General features: G+C 47.3%; 2 protein-coding genes across 3 annotated transcripts in view; both read left to right on the top strand.

The window, feature by feature from the left end:
* Positions 1 to 635: 635 nt before the first annotated feature.
* On the top strand, positions 636 to 7,296 carry bri3bp (bri3 binding protein). The gene is made up of 3 exons (XM_064353261.1): positions 636 to 1,024; positions 1,791 to 1,893; positions 2,825 to 7,296. Exons 1-3 carry the CDS (start codon positions 845 to 847, stop codon positions 3,241 to 3,243), a joined length of 702 nt encoding a protein of 233 aa, XP_064209331.1. The 5' UTR covers positions 636 to 844; the 3' UTR covers positions 3,244 to 7,296.
* A 1,030-nt stretch (positions 7,297 to 8,326) lies between these two features.
* The window catches only part of aacs (acetoacetyl-CoA synthetase), a 35,106-nt gene continuing 22,758 nt past the window's right edge, over positions 8,327 to 20,674 (top strand). The window contains exons 1-4 of one of the 2 annotated variants that reach the window (XM_064353260.1): positions 8,327 to 8,479; positions 13,380 to 13,483; positions 13,902 to 14,022; positions 15,411 to 15,524. In XM_064353260.1, coding sequence (XP_064209330.1) covers positions 13,959 to 14,022; positions 15,411 to 15,524 — 178 coding nt within the window. In that variant the 5' untranslated portion in view covers positions 8,327 to 8,479; positions 13,380 to 13,483; positions 13,902 to 13,958. Of the gene's footprint in view, positions 8,480 to 11,579; positions 11,827 to 13,379; positions 13,484 to 13,901; positions 14,023 to 15,410; positions 15,525 to 20,674 lie in introns of those variants that run through there. The other variant, XM_064353259.1, reaches the window with a different exon arrangement.

Below are 20,674 nucleotides of genomic sequence, written 5' to 3'. Positions count from 1 at the left end.
GAGGAGATAGCCAGCTGTGAAATGGAGATTCCTGGAGATGGCGTTGGGCACATATGCATGTGTGTGTGTATGTATGCTATATATGCGTGTACGTATATATAATATATGTGAAATTTTCCAAATGGCCTCAAAGAACACCCAGAGCATGTTATGATTATTTCTTTAAAATGTTATTATTACATTTAATCATTCAGCACATTAAATTTACTCAGACAGGCATGGCAGCCATTCATTGATATTGGCAGATCACACACTTAAGCTTGTTTCCTCGTATACAAAACGATAGATAACCATTCAAATCCTAATTTTTCTGACTACTCTGAAACAATGACAATATCACTTTATTTCCTCTGCAACGATAAAAACTAATTGAAGTAGTATTGCAGGCATTTTATTTGCTTGGAAAACACATTATGTTTTATGGTCTGTGATAAGACTGGACCCCAAGGCGGGGTGGCGGGTGGGGTGGGGGGGTGTTTCACGAAGCAGGATTACTGTGTTAGCCGAGTAACTGTACTGAGTAAAACTCGGGACTATCCCAAATCTGGAACATGGACTGAAGTAAAAACAGCTGTTCCGGCTTTAACTCAATAACCCTGCTCGGTGAAATACCCCCGGTCTAAACCAGAGACGGTGTCGCATACACAGCAATTTCGGACTCTGACCACCAGATGGCATCTGTGCACCAAGACGGAAGCGAGCAAAACGCGGTACCATTTCAAGGGGAGCAGGTTCTTCCGGGGTCACTGTTGTATTTTTGTATCGAGCGGGTAATTTTCGTACCTGCATTGGTAAAATTAGAATAGGATTTTAGAGTACGGGCACACTGTTGACATTGTAAATCATGAAGGCCATTAAATTGCTTGTTGTGGTGTTAGTGCTTTCTGCATCTTTGCTTTGTGTCGATTCGGCAAGGAGCCGGAAAGATTCTAGCAACCAGAATAGTTTCAGAAGGGCTGCGAACGGTTTCTATCAGATGCTGAGCAATATTTTTGGAGAGGACAACATCAGAAGTTTATATAAGGTCAGTATGCATCGCTCTTCAGCTCAAACAATGTAGAAGCTTTGGAAAAGTATACGGGAAATCCCGAGGTCCGCTAGTTCCATCTAGCTACACCAGGGTTGCCATTTTGAAAATTAATTTGCCATATACTGAAATGCACGGCAGTAGGTAAATGTCATTTATTGATAGGACATATTACAGTGTTGTTATAAGCTAGCCCCGACCATCTGTTTTATTTATTTCAGCTGGCCTCTGCTTTTTGCTCCTTTGTGTTGGTGGTTCCTTGTCTCGCGAGCCACGTAGCGTAGCTGCATAACTAGATGGCCAAAAGGCGGCCAAACATAATTATTTCATCCATGAAACCGCTTTGAAAATTGGGGGTGTGCTTTCCATTTGGGAATATGCTGGATGAGAGTTACCTTGTGGGCAGGAGTCGATTGTATGAACACCGTTCTGTGATCCCGTTTCCTATTCAAGAATTGGCGAATCAATATTGAGAGTGTACGTGTCCTGTACAAGTCAATTTGCATATGAAATGATGGCTTACAATGAAATGTTGTTTATGAATTTCCGTTAATGAGGCGATGCGGTGACATGACCTTGGACGTTACAGAGGAAACCACATCCTGCCGCACTAACGTGTTTCCCGTTTTCGCTACTTACCTTTACTGTCCGTTCAGCTTTATTTTACGCCGGGAATGGTTAACCTCTTGAGCGGTTAGCCAATCCAACAGTGACCCAAAGCTGCAATTATATGGCAACAGCATGATACCCGTTTTGTTTTCAGTTCTTCTCTAAGACCACAGAGCGTTTTGTGCATGGCGTGGACTCCTTCCTGGACACTGTATGGAAGATTTGGACAGATCTGCTGGATGTTTTGGGGATTGACTGTAAGTCTTTTGTGTAATTTCACATTTCCTAATTCTTTTGAGTTGGTGAGCTACTGTGCTAAATTGTAATTTCAAGGTATTGCAAAGCTTTCAGGTCAGGGTAAAGTTCTGTCCCAAAATGCCCCAAAGGGTAAAGGCCAATATTCCTGTCTGTAGTTTTGACGTGACCATCGTGCTTAATGAAGATTAGATTGCCACTGTTCAGGTTTGGTCTAAAGAGAAAAACAAACAGCTACTGCTCACACAGTCCCCCCCCACACACACACACACTGCTCACACAGTCCCCACACACACACTGCTCACACAGTGTCCACACACACACACTGCTCACACAGTCCCCACACACACACTGCTCACACAGTGTCCACACACACACACACACACACACACACACTGCTCACACAGTGTCCACACACACACACACACTGCACACACACACTGCTCACACAGTGTCCACACACACACACACTGCTCACACAGTCCCCACACACACACACACTGCTCACACAGTGTCCCCACACACACACACACACACTGAGCTGCAGAACACAATTAGCACTGGAGCAGGGGAGGATTCCTGAATCTGGGTCAAGGTTGTCCTCTTATTATTCAGTCGTGAACACAGAGAAAGGCCACTAACACTACATCCCCCATGTTGTATATAAGCAGTGTATTTGTGTTTGTTTTTATTACTTTGAAACGAAAACCAGAATATTAATGTTATTTAAAATAATGAGACTGAATGTACATTTAATGTTTTTAAATTATACTCTAAAGAGACCAAATTTACATTTTATGTGAAACAAACTTTTCTGTTGTAAAGAAGGAAGTGCGAGTCCTAGAGCAGATAAGAATAATGTGAGCTGATGAGTGTTGTGATGCAGGGATGGTAACCTCTCTCCTCGCTCTCCCCCTCCCCCCCCCCCCCCAGCCTCCAGTCTGAGTCACTATTTCAGCCCGGCGTCGGTGTCAAGCTCCCCCGCCCGTGCGCTGCTGCTGGTGGGCGCTGTGCTGCTCTCCTATTGGTTCCTGTCGGTGCTGCTGGGCGGGGTCTTCTACCTGCTCCAGGTGGTGTTTGGGCGGTTCTTCTGGCTGGTGCGTGTGCTGCTGTTCGCCCTGTCCTGCCTCTACATCCTGCCCAAGTTCGAGGGCGACCCCGAGCGTGCCGTGCTGCCCCTCTGCTTCATCATGGCCGTCTACTTCATGACCGGCCCGGTGGGGGGGTACTGGCGCCGCGGGGGGGGCAGCTCCCTGGAGGAGAAGATCGACCACCTGGACACCCAAATCCGGCTGCTGAACATCCGGCTGAGCCGGGTCATCGACAGCCTGGAGCGGTCCGCAGACCAGTAACCTGGGCAACGGGCGGGGTGGGGGGTCATGGGTCGATGTGGCAGATGGGGGTGTAGTGTGTATTTTGGGGGAGGGTTGGGTGGCGTGGGGTGGGGCAAGGCGGGGTGGGGCAGGGTTGGTCTAATGCTCTCCAAACATGGTTTTGGACCCATAAGGACCTTTTATTTGGGAATCCACAGTATTATTGTAGAGTAGCCAAGCACAGCTAATGCATGTTCCTGGGCGGGGTGGGGGGGGGGCTGTACCATGCGGTTGGCATGGCGATGTGTGTGAGGGGGGTACTGCATGTGTCAGAAGAGTGGCTCTTACAGGGGCAGCAAAAGGTTAGCAGTGTAGAGGATAGAGCCCCCCTGGCATGTAGGCGTGAGGTCTGTTTGCCCCCCCCCCCCAGGACGCCAGACCCCCCCTGGGTCTCACAGCTCAGAATGAGTCATTCCGTGTAGCTTAGCCAGTCCAGCGCCCGTCCTTTCAGCAGCCACATGTCCCTGTAGAGCTGCGTTTCGCCCTCTACGCTTTCTTTAGCAGAAACACTGGAACAGTCTCCATGCATGTATGATTTATCATCACCACACACACAGCCGCTTGGTTCCATTCTTAGCTTGTTTTCCGAAGTAAATCCAAGTGGGTCTCGTGATTGACGCAGGGCGCCTTGGTCAGGCTGCTTGCAGCGCTCAGTGTTGTATGAGAGCACTGGTGAGGAGCATTGCCCTCTGATTCTTCAGTGTAAGGATACATGAGCTGTTTCTGTGTGCTTATGAGATTAAATCTAGTCTGTGGCTCCGTCTCCTTCCACTTTGGTCCACAGACCTGCGTAGGACAGACATGCTGAGTTTGGCTTCCTGTACAGTCTGCTTGTGTTCAGTGTGAAAGGGAATAGTCTGCTTGTGTTTAGTGTGAAACGGAATAGTCTGCTTGTGTTCAGTGTGAAAGGGAATAGTCTGCTTGTGTTTATTGTGAAAAGGAATAGTCTGCTTGTGTTTAGTGAAATGGACATTCCAGTGTTTATTGATTTTTTCCATGCAGCCGGTCCCATGGCATTTCTGTGTGTTACTTGTGGCATTAGGTGACCCAGTGAAATCAGAGATGGAGATTCTGTCCCAGCTGTAAATAAGGAGGCTCCTGTGTGCTGTAGTCCAGCAGCACCAGTGAACTGTGGACCTGCTGGCAGAGCAGGGTCATTTCACTATGCGCTATGCGCTAAGCGCTAAGCTACCACCAGCCCAGTCATCGTGCCATTGTACCAATAGCTATATCTCTGAATGACTTTAAGGACCTTATTTTCTATATTATGGACCTGTATGTGTGCCTGTGTGTGCATGCTTGTGTGTGTGAGCGCGTGTGGGTGTGTGCGTGCGTGTGTCTGTGAAGTGGTGAGAGGTAAATAAGCAGGTGAGGGTTCAGGATTGGAAGGCATGTTACTCTCAGGGAGAGAGAGTCGGTGAGGAGGCCCATGTGCAGGAGAGTTAATCTTCCTGATCTCATCTCTGAGCTTTACTCCTATGTGATTGGCTCAGCAGCTTACACCAAGCTGCAACCGAGCATTGCTTTCTGATCTGTGGCTGCTGCGCCCCCTGGTGGCCACGATGAGCCCACCGCTGTTTTTTTGGGGCTCTGTCTTTGTGTGATAAAGCTTGCGGCTGATTTAGGAGTCGGAGGGTCCAGAAAGGGAGCGCTTCTTTGGGGAGATGCAGGGTGGCTTCTTGTTCTGCGGCTGCTTAAATGTTCTCTGAGGGATTCATTATCAGACTGCTCCCTTTCACAGAGCTCTAAGTGTGAGCTATTGGCCCTTAAAGATGTGCTGATGAGGCTTTCTAGTGAAAAACAGCGACATTTTTAAACCAGCAAGCGGTGAAATGCTCAGGCCAGTAGCAGGCTAGCCGGCTGCACCCTTTACCTAGCGTCTTAGCCTTCAGCCACAGGGTCAGGCTCTGAGAGAATCTGTCTTTAGCCATTCTATCACAGTTTAAACATCTTCTGAGCTCCCAGCTTTGAGTTCAGTTCTGCGCTTTGCTTCAGTTTGTTTTAAGCACTGAATTACAGAAGACTGTGGAGTGATATGAGTAAAGCACTCTGATTGGAGGAGTGATATGAGTAAAACACTGATTGGAGGAGTGATGTGAGTAAAGCACTCTGATTGGAGGGAGTGATATGAATAAAGCACTGATTGGAGGGAGTGATATGAATAAAGCACTCTGATTGGAGGGAGTGATATGAGTAAAGCACTCTGATTGGAGGGAGTGATATGAGTAAAGCCCTCTGATTGGAGCATTGTTGTCAGTATTTCGCAGAGCATGGTGTGAAGGCCTCTCCTCTCACCCAGGTTAAATGCTGGGTTATTTTGGGACCTGTGCATGCCTGCGTTAAATCCCCCACCCTCCCTTCTGTGTGGCGTTTTTGGTTTTTTATCATTTTGAAGGAATGTGTGGCGCTCTCTAAAGGATCTGTCCCCGTCCTGCAGAATAATGAGTCTCCTGATTTATCTCACACTCCTATTAGGAATTTAACTGTACTGTTCAGCATATAGATGTAGTGCTAGGATGCAGAGTTATTTAATTGGTAGAAACGTGTGATTGTAAAATTAGGTGTTTATCAGTCGTATTTATTAAACCGTAAGGAGGTTTAGGTTAATTTCTCTCTGATCATGACAAGTCTGTTGTTAATATCTCTAAGCTGCACTCCAGAATGTGTGCTGTTGTACTGTATCAGTGTGGACAAACTGCTGCTATCATGGGCTTTAACTTGCTCCATATTTACCGCAGAACGGCTGAAGTGTGTCAGACGGCACATCGAAGTCTGAATCTGTGTATTCATGCGCATGACTTAAGTCCACTGTAGAGGACATTCCCGCGTTGTTTCTGTCGCTAAACCCGCCGTCTCCAGCGCGCGGTCGCAGGACTGTTACGGGGAGACGGCCTGCCCTCCGAAAGTGTGTTTGCTCTGGCGTCCCGCCCCCCTCAGGGGGGTCACCATCCTGCACCCCGACCCCTTCCTGTCCTCCGCTGGCCTTTTAGTCCGGCACCTGCTGTCAGGAGCAGCATCCCCCTCACAGTGTAAAACTGCTCTCTGCAGCATTGCTCTGATTTTAACCTGTACGTATGTGGGGAGATGCTGTATTTTAAGATGAATCGTTACCGTTTGACATTTGAAACGCATCACTAATGGAGGAGATGAGGAAGGGCTTCAGTGCAGGAGAATGCGAGAGCAGTGTTTTGAGGTTTTTTGTCCCTTTGCCTTGCACATCTAGCTTCATCACGTTTTGCACTGATTTATTTAAACCAAACATCCCTGATCCCGCGGAGTTCTGGGCCTTCACCACTCCTGCTGCTGCATGGCCGTTGTGTCTGAGCCCTGCAGTGTAACTCCATCGCTGAGAGACGGGAGCTGAGTGGAGCGGTGAAGCAGGAAGTGGAAGTGTGTCCTGTTTAACTGCAGGGGGCGCTCATTCACACAGCAGTGTGGTGAGCTGCAGCCAAACACATTCAAAGCCAGCATGAGTCTTTGTTACAAGTTGTACAAATAAAATTTCTGTACTAAACTGTAAGTTGCATCATAAAGTTTTTTAATATAAAATTCATAATCATTTATTAGGTTGTAATCATGGCTGAACACTGTATTTGTTTGAACGGGCCCTTAAATACATTTGCTTGATTCTATGGACACTGTATATTAATGCAGATACGTCAGCACTGGGTCTAGTGCTCCAGTACAGAGAGGACCAGCTTCAGTAAAACCATGCTTCAGTGACACTGTTCTGCTTCTTTCTGGAACCTTCTGAACTGTCGTTGCCAAATCAGAAACGTATCGGCCTGCACTGATTTTCCTGTGAAACCTTTAAATATAACGTGGCTGTCTGCTGTACCTTTTGTTTTTATGCTTATTGAATCGGTTTCCTGTTTCGATGAATATTTTTCTGTACCTGTGTGGTTTTGGGGACGGTGTGCTGACTGCCTGCTGTCAGCTTGCTTTGTGTCATGAGTCTTGTGGTGAAGTCTCCTGAAGATGTGATTTTAAATAGAGGTCCAGAGTTTAAATAAACCTTCATCTTTATCACCAGTCTGGCCAGCCGTCCTCCTGCATGGCATGTCTCTCGCAGTCTGTTCTGTGATCGTCCCTGCTCATCACCTGGCGAGGTCTTTTTAAACAGAGCCTTTTCCTTAGAGACCCTGTTCCTCTCCCTCTCCTGCACACGACCCCATGGCACCAGGGCCTCTCAGTCCTACCTTTTCATTTACTTCAGGCGCTCTGTTCCAGTCAGTTTAGGGACTCGCGTCACATGCACTTAGCAAGCAAATAATCAGGCGATAAAGTGTGAAAATTCTGTAGTTACATTAACAAATCTCTCCGCTGCTTTTCTGACCCGGACTGCAGAGTCAGGGTTAGGGTTAGCAGTGGTGCGGAGTTAAACACTGAACAGTGCGGGAACGCGCTGCAACTTTCCAAATGTTTTGCAGAAATGCTAATATTCAGAACTTTAGCAGGCGTCAATTAACAACGACGTGGTATATATAATGTGTTCAATGTTGGGAGCAAATGACATTGTGTGTAACCATGGGGACAATATACATATACAGTACAAAACCGTTTCGTCCCAAAAGCCGAGTTCTAATAACCGGGGACTATAATGGGCAGTAGCACAACAAATGCCACAAAAAAACAAGGAGTCAAAATCTACATACAATAACAAAATGATAAGATTTATTACAAACATTAATACTAAAAAGAAAAAACATTACCGTGTGTAGGTTAACAGGATGGTTCAGGTATAAAACAAGAAAAAGCTAAGCTACTCTTCATCTAAAAAGGCACAGTTTTAAAACCTTGCTACCAGGGCGAAGTAAAAGGAATGAGTCTTCTAGCAAACTTTCTCCTACTCTGGCCTAACTATCTAAAAACGTGTTAAAAACAAGAAGAAAAAAGAAACTGCCTGACCACCTTCAACAGAAAACAGAATGCGAAGAAGAGAATGAGCTGCAAAGTGTAACGGAATCTCTGAAAGGCCCCACAAACTGAGGTGTCTTCAGGCTTTATCTGATTGGCTGGCAGGTGGACACAGGTGCTCATCATCAGGCAATCAAGCCCTAATCAGCTGCACCTGCAGTACTGAGACTGGCACGCGGACTCCACAAAGCACGGGAATGTTACAAAATGGAGAACCAAACTGCAACCTTAATACAAGGAGACCCCCACCCCGTTCCGGCCGGTGGAGTCCCTCAGTTTAACCGCTGACACCTGAGAGGTAAATACACGACCATATCCGCAAAGACCATCGAACACAACAATGGCGCTACTTGAAATGCATTTAAAGGCTTGCTCGTTTTCAGTGGGCCAGAATTTTGGTTGAACTATAAAAACAACAACAAACAAACAAAGAACCAATTTGCAAAAGAAAACTTTTTTTACTATGTGAAACCGTATTCTGCACAGTAGCCTACCTGATGAGCTACTGTTGTCGATAATGGACGAGAAAAACGCAGACGAGGAGGAACCTTTCACAACGCTCTTATCTACGTTCACCTATGTGTCGCTTCCATCATTGCAACATCGGCTGTGTAAGGCTTTGGTTTGGCGAGGGCAATTCATACTCGGTCTGACCTGATGTCCCGGCCAATAGTACTTTTAACGCTGGCGGTCCAAGACCACACCATTCCCCACCCCACCCCCCGAGTCTCCAAGTAATTGCACAATCAAAAATGAACAAATGCATAAATAAATGTCTATTCTGAAAGATCACGCCGTACTTTAAAACAATTAACTCTATTTGGATGTTGGCAATATCTCAATTGAACATTTTAACATATGTTAGTTTGGATTCAGGTATTTACTCAACAAAATTAAACTGTGATAATCCGATATTTTTTAAAATTGCGTAACGTTCATATTGTGGGCTGTTCGTATTATTTACTTGGAGGAGCTATCAAGTGTTAAACGGTCTACGGCGAAACGCCTCTGCTGCATTTTGATTGGGCACACCTCCAAAAAGGCTGTTTCATATTGTCCCTCCTATTGGTCAACTTCCTGAATATCTAGGGAGTAGCAAATATTTGTTCTCTTATTGGCTGGTTCTGCCTTCAGTCTCTAATGCGCTACACTTTTTCATACATTGTGTTCTCGGCTGATGTGGAACCAGGCTTCTTTCAACCAATCAAATCGGAAACTTGGTAGTGGCGTGCCCCCACACGATATCATTCCGCAAGCATCAGCTTCTGGAAAATAAGAGACGGTGTGGTATTTTTATTCAGCGGATTGTCAACATGTAAGGTTCTGATTGGTTTATACAGCAATTTCGTTTTTATGGACCTAACCGTTTAGGCCGTCCTGAGGACTTGCGATATCCCCGCGCTGTTACAACTGCCTGATACATCATAGATCGTGCGTATGCAAGTTATCTGTGGAAAATGAATAAAATGATTAATATTTTTATTTCATATCTGTTGCTGTAACTGGCATACTTACTGAACAAGGGAAAAGCTTGTGTACTATGTTTTATATTAAGATGCTGTATGAGGGAACAGCTGACAACTGATAGGATCAATCAGGAATAATTACTTGTTGCACGTGATTTCATTTTAATTACTCAAAAGTAATAACTCAACAGGAGTAAGTGATAGATATGGCACTAGCCTACATACTATTGAAAAAAGATAAATGTGACATTATTTGAAAATATATATGATTGTGTGCATGGTTGTAGATAAACTGTAGATAAACTGATATCTAAACTCATGTTTAGCTTGCCAGGTACAGATAGGATTAAGAACATGGATAACAAGACAAATCATCATATTAATAATACCTACAAAACTGATTACATTTGGTATTATGATGTGCTTGGGGGTTGCACTGGAAAGGCGGCTCCTGATACAGAAGTAAACAGAATGGAAGTTTATTGCACACACATACCACAGAGAAACATGAGATTTGGGCCTGTAATGTCTGCTGTGGCTCTGCTATGAAATGGATCAGTGAGTTAGCTGTAGATTCTTAGTCTTGGATTAAATATTACAGCATATGAGGTATAAAATCTAATTCACAAACCTAACTGTCATATATGCCTTACTACCAGTCAGTGGTAGAATCATAAGAACAAAGACCTCTTCATTTTAAGAGCTCATTCAATGCAGTCCAGTGCTATGTTGGCACTATATCAAGAAAGGAATAAAACAAACAATCATTGAAATTACCCAAATCTGCACAAGGGCATATTGCTTTAGATTGTTTGACTGTTATCCCTGCTTGTGATAACCTTGGTCTGCTCTCGACGCTACGCTAGCTCTTTATCTCTGCCCCCACTGCTTAGAGATTTGTATGTGCTGCAACACTGGTAGTTTATGATGCTCAAATTACTGAGCCTCTCTTCCTCTAGAATAATGACATAAAACTGGGAGATGAGAGAACGCCTCTTGGGGGTTGAACCACTGGTGATGCATACATTTTTCAGTCTTTGCGTTTCAACGCTGTATTACTGTGTAGGCTATGCTGGCCTCTCTCTCAGAACAGATGTGTTAAAAACAATAAATTGCAATGCAATTTTTAAACACACCTCCATATTTAGTTAAGGACAACACATTGTGTTACTTTCAACACAGTCAGTGTTAAAGTCTTCCTTTATAACATGTAAATAGTATATTTGTTACACAAAAGCAGTAACTTTGACACAAAATGTGTTGAAAGTAACAGAAAAGTAGTAACACGGTGTGTGTGTGTGTGCGTGTGTGTGTTGGATATTAACACATTGTTTTAAGTGTAGTAGTAGTATCTTATTGGGAGGCAAAACTGGCAGCATATAAACTTAAAAGGAGGCTGCAAAGCTTTTTGTCTCAAGGTAGGGTTTTAATGTTCTTTTTTTATGGAAAAACTGATTAAAGTCAATTCAATTCAGATGATCAAATTTCAGGCTCTTGATACATAGTAATATTCCTGGAATGTCACATTCAATGTCCATTTAAATCAATTAAAAGGTGTATCCAGGCCACAAGCCCTTAAAATGGCATTCCGTGTAAATGCCCTTTTGAATTCCAGTCAAAGAGAATGTTTCCTTGGATTGCCACATTACAAGGATGAGGAATCAAATTATTTTACAGCACCTCTCCCCCCCCCCCCCCCAGTAATACTAAAACCTGAGATGATATACTACCACCCATTAATCATTTAATATTGCTTGATTGCATCATGTTTTAATATAAAACATATCCATAAATATAACCTCGGCAGGCGTAATCGGTCTATATTGTTGAGAGGAAGGATACTTGTTGCACGGGAGGAGCACAGACGGTGCGGGGCGGGGACCGGCGGCGGTGGGCGGGGGGCGGGGGGCGGGGACAGCAGGAGTTTATTCGCGGCTGTTGGAAGACACAGACTGCGAGTGTGCGTGGAACGGAGAAACTTGGCAGCTACTGTGGGCTCCAGCAGGTAAATAAGGAACATCCGCGTTGTGCTAAGAAGGATCCGCAATGTCTAAAGATACCGAAGCAATGCGTGAGGAAATCATGGAGTCGAAGGTATTGTGGTACCCGGACTCAAAGAAGAATACTCAGATGGACAGATTCAGGACGCAGGTCAACCGAGACTTCGGACTTAATTTAGGTGAGTAGCCGGACCCCGACGGATGACAGTGGTGATCACATGTAGGTGACCCACTGCGCGAGATAAACCACTATAAGCGAGGTGACAGCTAGCTAGCGTGACATTTAGGATTCATCGGTGCATATCTGGGTCGCTTCCTATCTACGTAATTAGTTGTTACGTTTTGTATATTGCCAATGTTTATGGCTGAAGTTTATGAAGCGCACGCACGTTAGCTTTTGTCGCCGAACCTCAGAGCATGCTGGCGAATGAAGACCACAGCACTGACTGGTCCCTGACGTTACGCGTTTGGCTACGTGTGCTGCGTGTGGAGGCGCGGCTGACCGTCGCTACTCTTTTAGTCTGAAGAATGATTTCTTTATTGAATCTATTCCCCGTTTATGAATATGCACCTATTACAGCCAGGGAGCCAGACATCGAGAGAACGAAAGGAATGTCATTCCTGCCCATGCCATCTAAACATGGGCCCAGGCAGCGGGCTAGCCGAGCTGGATGCCTCTGATATGCCAGGGGTTGCTAACATGTTAGCGAGCGTTAAACTTTAGCGTTAACCCTAGGATGCCGAGAACAGTACCGCAACAGGAGCACGTTTGTGTTGGGTTGTGTGCACATCTCGGGGTTACGAGATGCTCTCTGTAATTTGTTAACAGTCTGGTATTTTCTTCCCCCTCGGTTTTGTTTAGCACACTTGCTCACATTTTTTATGGTCCAGGCCTGATTTTTGCGCAATGGTTCATTCTGTTTACTCTCAAGCGTCTTCGTGCCACTGTTTCTGTAAAAATCGCTATGCAGATAAAATTGATTTGAGAGGCATGTAGGCTGTGAGAATCTGCTACGGCATCAGGATGCCTGCGCTCGGGTAGCCAGATGCGACGGCAGGTGTACCGGCATCTGCGGAGCAGACCCACTCCCCATACCTGTACTGCCCTGAGAGTTCGGCAGCTTTCAGGGTTTCCCACGGAAATACTTATCACCAAAAATAGACATTCTTATTTATTACCTCAATTATTTTTATTTAACTTGTAAACTGCGCAAGACCCGATGTTTTAGTATCACTACCTGACAGAAGTTTTTTTTAATTTATTTATTTTTTTACATTGCTATTCTTATTTACTTTATGTTTTTGAAAAAACATACCTGGTAGCAAGTGAATGTTGGAACACAAATGGGCAGCATTCCTATGTAGCTGGTTTAGTTTTTGTGAAAGCTTATTTGTAACTTGACATCATTTAGAATTTGTTTTTATGCAGATAGGTGCATAGAGAAGTTTTGCTTTCCGCATACATGTAACCTTTGAAAATGTCTTTGTCGAGATCATGTATAACCAGAATGTATTATAAAAATAAACAGAAAGCTGGTCCCATTTTTACATAGATTATACATGAAAGTAAAAATTATATTAAAATTCCTTGCTTCTCCTTTAAGACTTTTCTCCCAGGAATCCTGATTTGATTTAGATGTTAATGGTAAATTTCTTGGTAAGTTGGTGGCAGTCAAATGATACATTCTTCTCTGTGGGCATGATCTCTACATTTTTGTCTCTTGCTCTGCAGCCAACTACAATGATCTGTACCAGTGGTCCATCGAGAGTTACCCCGAGTTCTGGGCCGAAGTGTGGCGGTACTGTGGTGTGGTCAGCTCTAAGATTTATGAAGAGGTGAGTTCCTCTCACGTGCTGCTAAGCAACAGTGCCCGACCTCCACACGACCTCTGCCCTCCCCATCCCCTTACTGATATGTAGCTTAAACTGAACTATAATGAGTCCTGTTGCCTAACACCTCGCCCTGAAGGTGCTCTGCTCCTGTGGAGATGGGCTGGCCTTCCTTGTAATTCAGGTGCCCCGGGTGTGTGGAGCCCCGGGTGTGTGGGGCCCCGGGTGTGGCGGTGTGTGAGCCCGGGTGTGTGGAGCCCCGGGTGTGTGGTACCCTGGGTGTGTGGTGCCCTGGGTCTCTTCTGACAAAATGGCCGCTCTCTCTCTGACCTCTCCTGTGCTGTGGGTGGTCTTTGCATTTTCCCTCATTCACACACACACAAGTTTTTCTTTTTTTCTTTCTAAACTGCCCTGTCCCGTGCAGGTGGTGGATGTGACCAAGAGAATTTCGGACGTTCCGGAGTGGTTTAAGGGCAGCCGCATGAACTACGCTGAGAACCTTCTGAAACATAAAGACCAGGACAAAGTAGCCCTCTACGCAGCTGGTAAGTGCACTCTGATGGATGGTGTACGTGGCTGGTAAAAGCCCCCCCCTGACTGGAAAGCCCCGCCCCCTGACTGAACCAGGGGAACCTGCTGGATGTCTCCACTCCCTGCCCTTTCAGTGTCTGCAGGGGGAAAAGCACACCTTGTTTGGTGAGGTGTGGTCCAAGGGACTTAATGCAGGCTAAGGAATGGGGCTGTGGTACTTTCATCATCAGATACTATGAAAGCTGACCACTGATTGGCTGGAGTGCATGCTTCTGGAACATCATTGGCTCTGAGGTGACCAAGGTCCCCTCATCCCCTCAGAACCCACAGCTTAAAACACAATTGCACTTCAAGTATAAAACCTTATATATGGCTGGAGGGGTATTTTCATAAGGGTAATTTCATTTGGGTTACCAGTGTGAGTGTCTGTACACTGTTTGCTAACCTCCCTGCTGGTGCTGTAAGGCCTACTGCATCCTTTCCTGTTTGAGCTCAGCGCAGTCAGAGCGAATCTCAGATGTTCCTCCTCACGCAAGACATCCTGCTAAACACGTTTCCACCTCTGTGTCTCATTCTCCACCTCCGTGTGCAAGGTGTACAACCACGTTCCATAACTCAGTGTGAAAAGTACCTGCTTGGGCACTTTAACTGCCCCAGCCACCTGACTGCTGTGATGTCACACAGGAATGGAATCTTCTGTGATGTCACACAGGAATTGAATAATGTGATGTCACACAGGAACAGAACGCTCTGTGGTTCTTACACAGAGAGTATAGAGTGTTACTGTGACGTCTTTTTGTAGGCTAACTCGGACGTTTCTTCCCTCGACAGATTTACAATTCTTTTTTTTCCCATAGGGATGTATCGCAACTTGTTAAACTTACTTTTAAAGCACATAACTGGTTTGAAATTCACGGTTCAGATATTAATGGGTGTAATTTCTCGTAGAACAAAACGTGAAACTCTCTTAGGCTAACGTTCACCACAGATCATATTTTCTGTAGAAAACAAAATCCCTCTGGGGGAAACGGCATTGGAACTCTGCCGAGGAACCTGAGGCTCTGAAATACAAACTTACTTTTGGGTTTTAGGACTACAAACTGTTACACTATTGGAAGGACACATACTGGCAAAACAAACTAGGCCATTAGTGACAATATGCCATTTACCAGTGTCTGGTGAAGCAAGGCACTTAATCTGCATTGCTTCAGTATATATCCAGCTGTATAATGGATGCTATGTAAATGTTGTGCAAGTCGCTCTGGATAAGGGTGTCTGCTAAATGCCTGTAATGTAATGTCATTATTAGTGAAAGAGTAAATGGATTTAATGGAGAGACCCTGTGATTGGTGTGTCCAGAATAAAGCTGTAATTTGATTGGTGCGTGTCTGTGGCTGCGCAGCGGAGGCCAGGGAGGAGATCACCAAGGTGACCTTCGGGGAGCTGAGACGCGGTGTGGCGCTGTTCGCCGCTGCCATGCGCAAGATGGGCATCTGCACCGGGGACCGGGTCGTGGGTGAGTACCGGCCGAATCGGCCTCTGTCCCTCAGCGCGGCCGTCTGATTGGCTGTCTGACTCTCTCACAGAGGACGTGGGGGTGTCCTGTGATTTATGTTCTCTCCGCCTCAGTGGAGAATGTAGCAGAAAGACAGGACTGAAATCCAGTCGTGGAATTCATATTTGCACAAGTGCTTTTAAGACAGGACAGGACACCTCACACACATTACACACGGTAGTCACAATACACACAATACACTCAATACACAGGGTACTGTCGATACACACAAAACACACAATACACAGGGTACTGTCAATACACACAATACACACATTACGCATGGTACTCCCAAAACCCATAATACACTCAGCACTCCCAGGCCTCACAGTCAGCTGGGAAACTGTGCTGGAAGAGAGAGAGGTTGTGTTCTTTAGCTTGTGTTGGGTAGCTGGGGACCCCTGTTTTCTCTGTCCTGTAAATGTGTCGTTGTCATGGAGATCATGTGTACAGAAAGCCATTCGATGCAGCAGCCCTGTGCCAGGGTGTGGTGCCCCGGGGTCCTGTGCTGTGACTCCGCCCCTCCCTGTAAGACCGGCGGCCGGTTTGACAGGCGGCCTGCAGAACTGGAATGTTGGGGTAGCCATGGCGACACCGGTGTGATCTGACACGTCTGATGTGGACACAGCAGGGCTCAGAAGCAGGAAGTGAAACAGGGCTGTGATTGGATGAATCACACGACAGCCCTTCAGACTTAGGACAGCCCTGCTGTGCATTTCAGTGAACACTTTAATGTCCTTTTTTATTTTGGTATATGGGGGCAGCAGTGGGAAAGGGGGCAGTAGTGGGATATGGGGGCAGTTGTGGGATAGGGAAAGGGGCAGTAGTGTCTGTTCTTTCTGAAGGATATTCTGAATGGCTGTTCTTATTCCAGCTTTGCTCGTCATCATTTGGCCTGAACGCTGCATATGTGGATCTTGTGTGACGCCTGCATGATCTTGGACCTTGGTATAAAAGCGTTTATGTGAGAGGAAGTGGTGATTAGATAAAGCAGGTAAAAATGGAACTGCTACTGTTACATGACCTCACTCAGGGACGTAGTGACGCCCTTTATGAATGAAGACTAAACACAGTGCTGTCTCTGCACTGACACGCCTGCCTCCCGCAAGGTCTCCTCTGTCTGACCCCTCTTCAAGTCTCCAGCTCTGTGATTGGTCGAGCCCTCTGCCCGGTTTGGAGGCCTGCTCTGTGATTGGCTGAGGGTTAGGGTTGTGTGGGAGGCTCTGTCCAGCTGACCTGCAGCCCAGTCTTACGCCAGAGGGTCTTCCGTGGCGCTTGAACCTGGAGCCCAGGACTCCCGGACCTTACTCCAGTCCGCGTGTCCAAACCGCGCGGTTCTGCTCTTTTTGGGCCCGGTGTTTGTTTTGCATCAGTGGGCTGTTTGCCTTGTAACTGGGCCAGTATGTCTCAATGCCACCAAACAGAAGCTCTGATTGGCCCTTCCCCGTTGGCAGAGTTCTGGCTGAGCCGATGTGCCCATTGGGAAACTGTCAGGCCACCGGTCACTGCAGGGGACATGAACTCGCTATCAGTCCTGTTCCCTGCGGGTCTGTGAGCTGCGCCTGTTCCCTGCGGGGCTGTTCCCTCTCTGTGAGCTGCTCCTGTTCCCTCTCTGAGCTGCTCTGTTCCCTGTGGGGCTGTGAGCTGCTCTGTTCCCTGTGGGGCTGTGAGCTGCTCCTGTTCCCTGCGGGTCTGTGAGCTGCTCCTGTTCCCTGCGGGTCTGTGAGCTGCTCCTGTTCCCTGCCGGTCTGTGAGCTGCTCCTGTTCCCTGCGGGGCTGTGAGCTGCTCCTGTTCCCTGCGGGGCTGTGAGCTGCTCCTGTTCCCTGTGGGGCTGTGAGCTGCTCCTGTTCCCTCTCTGTGAGCTGCTCCTGTTCCCTGTGGGGCTGTGAGCTGCTCATGTTCCCTCTCTGTGAGCTGCTCCTGTTCCCTGTGGGGCTGTGAGCTGCTGCTGTTCCCTCTCTGTGAGCTGCTCTTGTTCCCTGTGGGGCTGTGAGCTGCTCCTGTGGCTCTGTGAGCTGCTCTTGTTCCCTGTGGGGCTGTGAGCTGCTCCTGTGGCTCTGTGAGCTGCTCTTGTTCCCTGTGGGGCTGTGAGCTGCTCTTGTTCCCTGCGGGTCTGTGAGCTGCTCCTGTTCCCTGTGGGGCTGTGAGCTGCTCCTGTTCCCTGTGGGGCTGTGAGCTGCTCCTGTTCCCTCTCTGAGCTGCTCCTGTTCCCTCTCTGAGCTGCTCCTGTTCCCTCTCTGAGCTGCTCCTGTTCCCTGTGGGGCTGTGAGCTGCTCCTGTGGGGCTGTGAGCTGCTCCTGTTCCGCTGACCTTGTCTCTGCTCATTCCATTAGCCATTTACCGCACTCATCTGCTTAATGTGTGCGGTGTGGCGGTGCGGAGAGTCGAGGGACGGCGGCTCGGGGGGGCTGGTGGTGGCGGACGGTGGGTCGGGGGGGCGGGGGGGGGGATTGACGGCGGGTCGGGGGGGCTGGTGCACGCGCTCCGTAACGAGCCGCCTGCCGAGGAAATTGGATGATGTGTGTGTGCGTGACGTCCTGAGCTGCCAGAGTTCTGTCTCCCGGCAACGGCCGTCCTGTACTGACTGCTCTGCCCTGAGGCTTAATCAAGCTGAGTGCAGCGGGGGGGGCGGGGGCGGGGGGGGGGTTAGGGAGCTGGAGTTGTAAATCAGAGGGTGACCGTTTGATTCCATGCTGAATGGAACACTCATACCCTTGAACAGTGTAAAAGTGTTCAGCTGTGAGTGGACAGGAAGTTAATATCTGAGTGTAAGTGGATAGTAAGTTACTATCTAGTATTAGTATAAATAGTAAGTATATAGTATAGAAACATTGGCTGCATCTAAGTGGCTAACTGTGAAAGTGGGGAAAGGGGGCAGTGTTGTGGAATCATGGGGCACTGTGTGTTTAGAAGAGGGGCCCCTGTCCCCCCTGTGGGGTCACCCCCCCCCCCCTCCCCTCCCCTCCCCAGGCACACTCTCTCAGCTCTTGGGCTGGTCGTCCTAGCTGATTCCAGGTTCTGATTGGCTGAGACGGTGGGGCAGGTTAAGCCTGTGTGAGTGTGGGTCAGGGATTGGGCGGGTGGGTAATTAGCAGTTGTAGGTCAGAGGTTTAATGTGAGCTGCTGGGGGGGGGGGGGGGGGGGGTTTAACGCAACTGACCCAGTCAGAAACACGCACACTCACCCCACACACAAACATCAGCTCTCATCAATTCTCTGGCCCACAAAGATGGTGTGAGTTTTAAAAAAGAGACTCTCTGCATGCACACACAATGCCATTAAAGGAACAAACTCCATCCTTACGGTGACCTCTTGACTGACTGTGTGTGAGGGAGACCCTCTGTGCCATTAGCATTTAGCCGCTATGCTTCACCAGCGGCTGCACACCCCCTGCAGTCCCGTTAGCATGTAGCCGCTACGCTTCACCAGCTGCTGCACACTGCCTGTGGTTCTGTTAGCATGTAGCCACTACGCTTCACCAGCGGCTGCACACCCCCTGCAGTTCTGTTAGCATGTAGCCGCTACGCTGCACCAGCTGCTGCACACCGCCTGCGCTTCGAAAGCTAATTTAGTTAAAATACATGGAGGATAAATTTATTAGCACAGTTTTGAGATGTAATTTGAGAGCTGGTTGGCTGGCTCTGGCTACCCATAAATTTAGAAGAGGGAGAGAGAGAATAAGGGGGAGAAAGGAAGAGAAGGAGAGAGAGGGGGTGGTAGATCAGTACAGCTGTTGGTCTCTGGCCCAAACGAGGTCAGGAGGTGCTAGATCATGAGGGCCAATCAGCAGCCAAAAACCTCAGCTTCAAAGCCACGCCCCTTTCCGTGGTGTCGTCGTGTCATGACTAAGCATGGCCTTCGATTGCATGTTGCCAAGGTTTCACCACAGATGATATCATGCTGGCAGCAGTAGGGTGTGTGTGTATATGGGGTGGAGGTTGTGTGCGGTTATGTGCAGACCTGTGGTATTACTGCACAGATAAGCATGGCAGACAGGAGGACTGTGTGTGAGGGGGACACAGTTATCACCGAGGCTGCTGCAGTATCACTCTGAGAGACGACCCGCTCCCGCTTCCTCCATAAATCTGCTCCTCGTACATCAGCTCCTTCCTGCTCGCAGGCACCTCCAATCGCACTCTCTTTTATGAGCATGGCAGCTAGCCGAGAGAGAGAGAGAGGCTGGCCTTTGGTCGATTTTATTAATTTAGTCACTTCATTTTTTATTTTCATTGGATGATTAATCGCTCCGTGTATTGATTTGGTTTCGGTAGTGAATGGGCGCTGCAGTGCACTGAAAGGCTCTCAGTGCACGTGTGAGATTTGTGCAGATGTGTGGTAGTGGAGCTTTCACCCTCCTGCACTGAAAACCTCTCTTTATAAACCTGCTTATTACACAGTAATGGCTTAAACTGGTTATTGAGCGTTGTCCTATTTTTTCTTTGTCTTATTTTGTTCTCCACCATCTTGTATTAATCACTTGTCCTGACACAGCTTCAGTCTTAACATACAGATTCTCTCTCTCTCTCTCTCTTCCTCTTCCACCCCCTAACTTGCTGCTTAGTTGGTTTTGAGGGTTAGGGTGTTCCTTTTCCATCCTTCATTGGGGGATGAGGTACAGTGTTGTTACAAAGGGAAAGGGTTATCTGATTTATGAGTCTGGCTTGGCTAAACTGTGTTTGGAAGACGTATTCGTGGGGCTGGTTCCGCTGATCCTGGAAGTATTCTTAAGGGCACGATGGCTGCAGGCTCAATTTGCGTATCGAGTTTCAATTAATGGCACACTGGGGTTTTGTGCAAGAGTGTGAGTGTGAGTGTGAGTGTGAGTGTGAGTGTGAGTGTGAGTGTGAGTGTGAGTGTGAGTGTGAGTGTGAGTGTGAGTGTGAGTGTGAGTGTGAGTGTGAGTGTGAGTGTCTTTGCTTCGTTGGCGATGATGGCCCAGTTGACTTTCAGTTTTTGTAATTTGATGTACACTGCTCATGCTCATGAATTCTGTCCCCTGTGACATGGAAAGGGAAACTGACTGAGATGTATTGAGATGTATTGACTGGGTCCTGCAGTTCAGGGTAACCCACCGCCCGTGTAAAACATTGAACAATAGATGGTTTGTTAA

This window comes from Anguilla rostrata, chromosome 10, assembly GCF_018555375.3.
Source record: "Anguilla rostrata isolate EN2019 chromosome 10, ASM1855537v3, whole genome shotgun sequence".
In the NCBI taxonomy this organism is placed as follows: Eukaryota; Metazoa; Chordata; class Actinopteri; order Anguilliformes; family Anguillidae; genus Anguilla; species Anguilla rostrata.
This window is presented reverse-complemented; position numbering and strand designations above follow the sequence as displayed.